Source organism: Etheostoma cragini, chromosome 13, assembly GCF_013103735.1.
Source record: "Etheostoma cragini isolate CJK2018 chromosome 13, CSU_Ecrag_1.0, whole genome shotgun sequence".
Lineage (NCBI taxonomy): Eukaryota > Metazoa > Chordata > Actinopteri > Perciformes > Percidae > Etheostoma > Etheostoma cragini.
Window position 1 is genome coordinate 15853419 of NC_048419.1, and position 10534 is coordinate 15863952.

General features: G+C 40.8%; 1 protein-coding gene across 1 annotated transcript; it reads left to right on the plus strand.

Moving 5' to 3' along the window:
- Positions 1 to 1633: 1633 nt before the first annotated feature.
- Positions 1634 to 10309, plus strand: LOC117956106 (LIM domain kinase 1-like). The gene is made up of 15 exons (XM_034890969.1): positions 1634 to 1882; positions 4394 to 4532; positions 5147 to 5256; positions 5422 to 5595; positions 5747 to 5852; positions 5935 to 6206; positions 6285 to 6468; positions 6595 to 6681; positions 6967 to 7098; positions 7213 to 7272; positions 7358 to 7423; positions 8037 to 8232; positions 8792 to 8847; positions 9027 to 9184; positions 9609 to 10309. Exons 1-15 carry the CDS (start codon positions 1839 to 1841, stop codon positions 10207 to 10209), a joined length of 2385 nt encoding a protein of 794 aa, XP_034746860.1. The 5' UTR covers positions 1634 to 1838; the 3' UTR covers positions 10210 to 10309.
- Positions 10310 to 10534: the final 225 nt, after the last annotated feature.

Below are 10534 nucleotides of genomic sequence, written 5' to 3' on the forward strand. Positions count from 1 at the left end.
TAATATGATGAGAATGTGATAATGAATTTAAATGGCATCTGAGGATTGATTACTGTGTTTTAATTTGTTGGAGTACCTCTTGTAACACTGTTGGGAAATTGTTCACGTTTGCTAGTCTTTTTAAATTATGCTGACAAAAAAGCAGAAAAAGCTGAAGGCTTTATGAATTCACTATTACATATTTGAGTTATTTTGCGTGTATTTTAACAGTTTTTAAATGTCCGTCCTTTGGTTTATATAAGTGCTTTGTTTTCTGCATTGTGCTAAATCACAATGTAGTCTGTGATGTCATTTTGGATGAAAAATGTAATTGAATCTCGTATTGCATTTGAGCTTGTGTCTCTATCATGTAGCTCAAAATGGGTTTTTAATCTGCGTTTCTTATGCGGCCTATGAAGAAAATGATGCCTATGAAGAAAATGATGCACTTTTGTACACTTTCAGACAATGCTCTCTGAAATAAAGAAACTACCAACGACAGTCGTTTCAGGTCGTTATTTTAAAACAGCTAGAATAATTAGACAATGTTGCGAGTTTAAGATATGGATCTGGTGGTTAGGTTGTATACCTTTCTACGTCTGTTTTAAAATGTTATGTACAAAACAATTAAAAGACCAATGAACATGTTTTTTTTTAAGATTATAAAACAGTCAGAAGGGTTTTTGGAATAAGGTAAAAGAAGGAAGCTGGCATTCAGAGGCAGTTGTTGGTTTTAACATGTGCTGTGGTAGTATGAAAACCACAATTTAGGATTAAAAGAGAAAGTGAAACAATGAACTATGGCCTGGGCAGACTATAAAAGTTAGAGCAGTAGTCAAGTGTTGTCTTCATGGTGACTCACATTGAGACACACTACAACTTATTACACTGTATAGTTGACAACTATAAATACAAAATACAAATACACACCTGTTTCTGTCTTTTAAGTTTGAAAAACATGCCCTGTTGAATGAAAACGGGTGTCTGCGAACATTGCACTTCAATAGTATGAATTACAGTCTTAAGATATAAATGTTGCTGGACTAATTATAGAAAATGTACTACCGGAACCAGCAGCGCTGCACTCATCTGAGGGTATATAAACTTTATACTGAATTGTAGCAATGTTTTTTCATCTACTACTTCTCTAATTTAACTGAACTCCCCCTCTTTGTTTGTTGTGTGTGACGAGTAGAGTGCTTTACTGTAGGATTCGGGCAGTGCAGTAATTGGAGCATTAATAAAGAGAGTATGTCTGCGCTGATGGGAACAGAGTTCATTTTAAAACACCCATACCCACTGACCTTCTCACACCACTCACACCCCCACTTATCTTTACTCATATAAACACCAATGTAGCTCCAAACTCTGTGGACTCTGCAGAGAAGCGTAACTGTATCTTGCAGAGGTCTCCCTACTGGAGGTAACAGGAGAGGGACGGTGGAGCAGAACTGGGTAGCCAGGGAAACCGGCCAGCTGCTGGCAGCCGGAAAGAGTTTTTTCTCACACAGCTACTCTGCACATTAGAGAGGGAACTCATATGCAAAGGGAGCTACTGAGCGCATGAAAAGAGAGAGAGAGAGAGAGAGAGAGAGAGAGAGAGAGAGAGAGAGAGAGAGACAGAGAGAGAGAGAAAGAGAGAGAGAGAGAGAGAGACAGGGAGAGAGAGAGAGAGAGAGAGAGAGAACAAAGAGGTGAAACAAAAAGAGTGAAAACAAAAAACAGACAACGCCTTCTGCCGGTCACAGCTGAATGTGTGGAGGATCCACTCATGAACAGATGCTACTACTAACTAAAAAGCCTCTTTCTTAACTGGGTGGATTGTTTCTGAGTGTCTACCGGTGAACTGACAGGGCGGAATGTCACGACGGGACCAGAGGTTTCGGAGAGGAATGAAAGGACGGTAAGAGCAGCTGTCATTAATTTGTACAATGTGTATTGTGCAAGGGGGAGAAAGAAGAGAAAGAGTATGAAAGAGTGAGGGGAAAGTGAGAGAAAGAGAAGCCAAGCAAATTGCAGCTCAACTTCTACGATGCTTCCTCAAACACAACTCTGCTGTGACAGACACACAAGTGACCTGTGCTTTTGATATTCTGTCTACCTTAACACTAACTATAAGTATGTTTATGAGTAGTTTATTATACCATAAAAATAACAGGCAAAGTTAATGCCTTGCCAGTTATACAAGCAGCCTACAGTACAATCCATAACTAAACTGTTTTTGTTTGTTTGGGGATCTGTTTGTTCTACCTCATCAACAACTACTCTTCCTCAGGTCTATATTAAAAGATGCATCATACTGCATACATGAAACCTTCGAGACAATATCCCTGTACCACCAAACTCAAGACAATTAGATCAAAAACAAATGTTTCATTTCAAGGAGTACTGTTTTTTAAAGGAAATCCAGCAGTGTGACACAGGCAGAACAGGAAGGAAACCATGGCTGGAGAATACGTCATCAGAGTCTTCTGATTTGACCCGGGGCAAACAACATGGGGGGAACACTGGGTCAGTTGTCCCGGGCCCTGGGTCAAGAAAAAGGGCCCTCTAATCTTTAAAGAATCTGCTGGAGCAGCTTTGGAGATCATCTTTTCCTGGACACAGGTCTGCCATGATTTGACCTGCGCTCATGTCCTGACATTGTAATATGTTTGTTTTATGTACGCCAGGTGCTGCTGGTGTGTCCACTTTTAGTGACACAGGAACAGATCTCAGAATAGAGAGTAGACGTTATGAGTGGCTAAAGATAAGAGTAAGATGCAGCACAAGCCAGATGAGAGGAATACTTTCAGGTGGAGGAGAGAAATGTGTGAGCTGCAGTAGGAAATAGGATAATTGTCCAAGTTTTCTCACAACCAGATCTTTAGCTGGAATTGCAGATGTGATGCTGGGAGGTTCCACGTCCGTTGCCAGCAGCACAATGACAAAAGGCAGAAGGTCAAAAAGGAACCCGCAGCTGTCTGATGGTTTTATAACTTAATTATTTGCTCTAAATAAATTAGAGGCAGGTCTAATAGATCTCTAACAGTAATTGCCAGTGCACTGTATCCCCAGCCAATATAGTATCTGTTAGGACTAAATACTCCTGTGAGTAACTGGTATTACTTTACCCAAGTACTAATGAACATGATCTAACGTAAACTGTAAGTTTAATATCACAGCTATGGCATCTATCCGGTTATAATCATAGATGACCATGCAGCTACTCTCTATTAACAAACAAGATAAAAAGTGATCCTATTCCCAGTTCATTAAAGTATTTATATGTTCTACCAGGAGAATGTGTTTTACTAACTAAAGCAACAATGGTTTCATCAGAAGGGTGGGTAGGGTGTAGCTGTCACACTTGTGACACTAAAGTGGCCTCTAACAAACACGATACAAAACCACAGCAATTACTGATTAGATACTACTAAAGTTAGTAGTAGAAGTAGGATCATGTTTATTGCCACTTTAAGTTGTGTTACAATAATAGTAATCACAAAAAGCTTTTAATAAAATAAAATAATATAACTGATCACAGCAAAATGCTTTCACTGAGTATATCTTACTTTGAAGGAAGTTTCCCCACAACTTTATTCTCAATAAGGCAAGTTGTTCCTTCTCCATATTAAGAACAGCATGGCATTTACAGTTGAGGTTGGGAGAGAGGAAATATGGAGCTGCACTCTGTCCAGGAAGTCACCTCCCACTTCGGCGGTAGTGTTAAAGAGAAAAGGAAGCAGCTTTTTGTTGAACAAAGGTATTATCCGCCGATTAGTTATAGCCAGGATGGCACTGAAAAGTTTCTGTTTGCACATTTTAAGAGACTGAAAGTGCACGCTGCGCTGCATTTAAGGAACTAAACTATTAAAATGTTTTCACTTTGTGTAGCTCACATGTGACCAATCGGTGACCCTACATGACTAGGCCTTTTGTAAGAAGCTATATTAGTTTGGTATCCGGCTGAATGTGCTCTCTGTCACGGTGACATCAGCAATTCAACATCTATGATGCATCATTTCAACATCATCCTTGGCCTGAATTGAGGATTACTGTATTTTTCTTCCAGCCGTTTGCTGGAGAAACATCAGTAGCTTGATGTCTCAAACTCAACTATGTGACTAATAAAATCATAACAATGTTGTTCAACACATAGAATAGACATAGAAAACCCCTGTGTGTTAAACAAAACAAGCTACACTGAAGACAACAACTTGTGGTCCAAGTGACCTGGAAGTGTTGTACCTGATCCTAGCGTGTGACGATCTCACAGGTCGACTTTCCTCTCGAGTCTCATGTGTTCCATCACCGATGAGGCTCACGTTACAGCTCTGAAGTATCGATCATCTTACATCTCTAAATCTCCATTTTCTTTGGTTTTGCCATGCCCCTCGCTCTCTCTCTCTCTCTGATTCCCACTTTTCTCTAGGTGTTGTGAATGTGGCTGCATCCTGTCTCACTGGTACTATGAAAGAGAGGGACAGCTCTACTGTAAGAAGCACTACTGGGCACGTTATGGAGAACACTGCCACGGATGTAAAGAGACCATCGCAACAGGACTGGTTATGGTAACATGATAATCCCTGAAAATAAGAATCTGTTTAACATTTACTTATACCTAAAATGCTCCAGACAGTCAAATTATTGACGTAAAACAACATAAAACATATGTAAGGTCACCTCCAGCAATCATCAAAAAAGTCATAATATACATTTGAACAAACACTTGAAGCAATTGTCCCTCGTTATGCAAACGCAGGCAGGCACGCACATACACACACACACACACACACACACACACACACACACACACACACACACACACACGGTGTAAATATCAAATTTTACCTTACTGACGTTTCACAGACCTAAGTATTGCAATAATCTCTGCAGGGTCAAATATCCCAACACTAAATATAGAATCTCAACATGCTACACCAACTCTTCATACATTCAAAGCCTTCCTGTATGAAAGTAAAGGCTTTTTCTCTTCTACACTCAAACCAGAGGATGTCCTTTGACAACATCCTGACACTACAATGCCTTGATGCAGGAATGCACAGAAAGACCTCAGAACAGAAAGAGCAGCATTTGGCACCAAACATCATCTTGTAAAAACCATCTTGTAAAAAAGCCCCTTGCCTGGCATTGTTTTTAGCACACTTCCTCCCTGTATTGACAGGTTGCTGGAGAGCAGAAGTACCACCCTGAATGCTTCACTTGTGTGAGCTGTGAAATGTTCATTGGAGACGGAGACACCTACACGCTAATCGAACGCACAAAACTATACTGGTAAGTTTGAAGCCGAAAGGAAAGAAATTAAGCTTCGTTATTTGCTTAATTTGCTGCATGTGGAAAGCTAACAAATTTGTAAGCTGAAACTATTTTTTGTTCATAGATGTAAAGATTTATGATATTCTTATTAGTGATCTTTATTCCATCTTGTCTATTTTGCAGTGGTCAGAGTTTCTGTCAGGGGGAAATATCAGCTGTGAGGTCAGCTTCTCCACTCACAAAGAGTCCCCACATGGTTGCGCTGGTGTCTCTCCCTCCCCATGCAGGGGGCCAACGAGGCCTGACTGTAGCCATTGACCTCAGCCACGAAAAAAGCCCCCTTGTCACCGTGACAAGGTGAGTCTGACTCTAAGACATGAACAAGAATGAATTTTGCCATTTAGTTAGAGCTAAACTCCAACTTAACCCAAAAACTGAACCAATCCCCTCTCATTTTTTCTTAACCCACCTTTCCTGCACCTGTTCACTCGCTGTCTTTCTCCACCAGGTTAGACTCTGCTGCCCTCAGCCCTGACTTGCTGTCCTCTATCCACACTGGAGACCAAGTACTGGAGGTCAATGGCATCCCTGTCCACAACATTTCCCCAGAAGAGGTAGGCCTCATACCACCCACTAATAACAAGCAAGACAATAAACAAATATGTCACACATGGTCAAAACCATCTCCTTTCCTAGATAAACTCTGTGATCCAGGACACAAACAGACCATTGCAGCTGACAATCGAACACAACCCGCATTCTCCTGATGACCTCCTTCGCTCAAACAATCCCCAAGATGACATCAGCTGTCCTGACCCTTGTGTCCACGACAAACTTTCTTCAACCCACAAACTCCCAAGTCTGGAGGAAGAGCCAAGTCCAGGGGAGGAGACAGATGAACCCATTAGGTTAAGCCTCTCACCACCTCAGCACCAAGGAACCACGGGAATGCGATCAAGACACATCCTGTAAGTGCTGACTCTCTGCTCACTTTGATTCATTACTCCCCTCTTTCTCGCTGTTAGAGTCTTTCTTTTCTTTCTCAGGCGCAGCTGTAGTATAGACAAGTGTCCTCTGTCTTCTGGAGCACTGTCGCTTTTAAGGAGAGACATGGTTCGCTCAGAGTCTCTTCGTGTGGACCCAGGAGTTCGGACCCATCGCATCTTCAGACCTTCAGACCTTATCCATGGAGAAGTGCTTGGCAAAGGATTCTATGGACAGGCTGTCAAGGTACTGCAGTCATCTTTTTCCATAAACTGGTCCATTATATTAGTGACTTTTTCAAAACATTTTAAACGACTGTACAGCTAGTTGTCATTTCTTTGTAAGATTCCTTTTTAACTTCTCGCTGTCAAGGTAACGCATCAGGAGACAGGGGAGGTGATGGTGATGAAAGAGTTGATACGTTTTGACGAAGAGACACAGAAGACTTTCTTAAAGGAAGTAGGTTCTCACACAGCACACTCATATTTACCAACCCAGCTGGTGGTCGTTATATTTAGGTGAATACTAAAGGAATAACACATTTTCAAGTTAAGGAAGATAGACGCGAAAAGTCCCCTTTAGGTTTTAAGCAGGTAAGAAAGCTGTATTTTTAACAAGAAGAGTTCCCTAGCACAGTTTTGAACCCATTTTACATCATCAAGAGAGTTTCAAGGTCACTTTCATACCTTATTTCATCTTGCTATAATTACATTGTTTAACCACTTTTTTTTTCAATTTGTACAGGTGAAGGTGATGCGCTGTCTGGACCATCCCAATGTCCTAAAGTTCATTGGACTGTTTTATAAAGACAAACGGATAAATTTTGTCTCTGAATACATCCAGGGAGGAACCCTCAGAGAGACCATCATGAAAATGGTAAGTTCATTTTTTCTGTTTGTCTCTGAGAAGTGTCAGTGTGCAGATTTATTGTTGGTCATAATGTTGTTGTTGTTGTTGTTGTTGTTGTTGTTGTTGTTGTTGTTGTTGTAGGACAATGACTTTCCTTGGAGATTAAGAGTGAGTTATGCCAAAGACATTGCAGCTGGAATGGTGAGTCTTTCAAGGTTAACATGTAAAATCATTCTATAATCTAGCACCAACTTTCCCTTGTTTATATAACACATCTCCTTCTAAGGCCTATCTACACTCCATGAATGTCATCCACCGCGATCTAAACTCACACAACTGCCTGGTCAGAGAGGTAAACAAGACATCACACACAGACATCCCACTAGGATTAGATTGGAGCTTTATTTGATCTGTTTAACTACGACCAGTGTACAAAACAGGTAGTTATCGAGCAAAAAAAACATGATCTGAACTGAAAAAAAAGGATTTATAAACAAAGAAAAAAAAAAGAAATTAGATTAGAAAAAAAGATTTAGTTTTTTTTATCTTAATGTTTATTTTCTAAATATTAAACCTATATGTGACAAAGTGAATAGCTAATATTGTTTTTTGTATTATTTTTTTATTTCAAAGATTGTGTAAGTCTTCATAAACAAGACAATTTTCCAGCTATAGCCAGCCTCTTAACAGCCTCTTTATTTCACTGTTTTTTTTTTAATTTTAAACTTAACATTATCAATCTCTTCTTACTGTATAGTTTTAACTTAATGTTAACTTTTCCTTGTTATATACATGACTGACTTGGACCTTGCCAAAGTAGCTGGTAGAACAGCTAAGGTTTATGGGAAATGTTATCTGTATTTTAAGAAACACAAATGCTACACACTTCTGCTACTCTTTTAAACAAAAACAGACCAACATAACTAATATAAAGATTCTTATCCTCTCTCTCCCCCTTTGTTTAGAACCAGTCTGTGGTGGTGGCAGATTTTGGACTAGCCAGGCTGGTGACGGAGGACAGACAACAGAGCAGAACGTCCTCTCCATCCTCTCTGGAAAGGCCCGCGAAGGGGACACTGCCAGAGCTCCGCAGGCCTGACCGGAGGAAGCGCTACACAGTGGTAGGAAACCCCTACTGGATGGCTCCTGAAATGATCCACGGTGAGTGCACAAGATTCCAGGTTCAGTTATAGAAGGGGATTTCCAATCTCTGAATCAAAGACCCCCAAGGCACCTAAACCCAATGACAGAGTGTTTATCTCTGGTAGCCCATGACTGAGGTCTGTAGTGGGGATAAAAAGAACTGGCTATGGCACAAGATTTAGGATTATGAGTAAAGGACTTTGGGAGTCTTGTGAGACCTCACAGCGGAGGTGTGAAGATTCCTATTGGATTAATACTTCACACTCGCTCAATAAATGCTGCTATTATTTTTAACTGTGAGTAAATGACAGTAAGCTGATAATGCTTTTCTCAAATATGCTGGTGACACAGATATGCATACTCTACGTGAGGTGTCTAAACAGTATTGACTCATCTCAACTTGGCTCTTAACACCATAAATGCAAAAAAGGGTGAAGCTGTGTGTGAGACCTGATATTTCTCCAAGGTAATAATAGCAGGTTTAATATGAATACACTGAACACAGGATCAGTAGATCGGAATGAGACAGTAAAGATGTGGTTCACATTTTCCAATCTTTACTCTCTGCACCTCTTAGGAAAAAGCTATGATGAACGGGTGGACATATTTTCCTTTGGTATCATGATATGTGAGGTAAGAACTTCTGAGCAAAATATTCCTAAAAATATGAAGTGGTGCCCGCTGAAGAATTGGAACTCCTGTATTAAAATGTTGTGTAAATGTCGAAGAAACAAAACTCTATCATTCATACTTTTTTATTTATCAAACATTTTTATAAATTTTTAAATAAGTATCTATCTATCTCTCTTAAGATAATAGGTAGAGTGAATGCTGACCCTGACTACCTTCCCCGGTCAAATGACTTTGGGCTAAATGTATCCGGTTTCCTGCAGCAGTACCACCCCCCACAGTGCCCCTCGGCCTTCTTGCCGCTGGGTGTCCTCTGCTGTGAGACGGACGCTGATAAACGGTATGACTGCACAAATCTATTACAACTGACAGACCTAATTTCATTTTAAGCAAAGTAGGAGCTAGATGTTAAAACAAATTAAGTACCTATGTTTAGAATATTGTTTTGAAACACAATTTAATTATTCATCACATTTTAGGCCGCCACTAGTGTCACTGCTACTTAAAATCGAACTAATAAACACTTCATTTGAGGGATAGTGCTGTGGTAATATAACTTTGTAAAGGAAATTGCAAGCTAAATATGAGCCACTGATATGAGCCCACATACAGTACAAAAACATTGTATTCTACAAGCAATGCATAACACAAACTAACTAAACTAATACAGTGCAGAATCGCCTTTTAAATATATCCAAGCCACTACTGCAGTAGAGCATGTAAGGTCCTCCAACCTCTCATCACCACAACTCTTTGTCTTACAGTCCTTCCTTTTTAAAGCTGGGGGAGTGGCTGGAGAACCTGCTGATGCACCTGGACATCAGTCTGCCTCTGCTCTCGGAGTTAGAGCAGCTCAGCAGAGCCTTCTGGCAGAATCACAACCACCAAAACCACTCTCACAACCAAGACAAGACCCTTGATTCTCACAGTCAACAAAGCCACAATTCATCACCGCCACAAAGACAGAGCCCCGACCCCAAGCAACCTTTGGAAAATGCAAATAACTACATAAAGCCTAATGAACTCACTCAGAGCCAAAATCTGTATAGCCCAGCTGACAGCCATTTGGACAGTGAGCTACACACACATGACAGGACTAAGCATGGCCACTCCTGTTCAAGCAGAGAACGTAAGGACCACTCAGAAGACAAGAGCCAGACATTTTGCAGGTCTACGAGCAAAGACTCAAGCGAGAATGGGTCTAAAACCAATGAACGCAATAACCTCTCAGGACAACCAAGAGCCCAGGACGAGCCCTCACAACCGCTCCAGGTCAACAACTCACTGCTAGGCCCTTCTAACGTGCCCAGAAGGACATGCAGAGCGCTGTGGGACATATCTAAAGAGGACAGCTCTTTTCTCTGACTGCTTCATCTGATGGCCAAGACAGGGTACATATACAAAGCACAGTTTCAAAGGATAAAACACTTTAAAAAAAGACCTTTGTGGGTTTTTAAAACTGGGAGAGAAGACAAAGAATCCTATAGCTGTATGTGGAGGTCTAATGCATAAAGAACCTGAAATTAAATCATAGATGCTCCAACCGGTGTCACACGTGTTTTAGGCTACAGCGTTTGTTGTCACATACAGCAAACAACACCTCACTATCCACGAGTTGCCTGTCCCCGCGGTCTCTGTAGACAGCCCGGGGTCTACAAACGCCAACAAAAACAAACTGTGTCCACCTGCA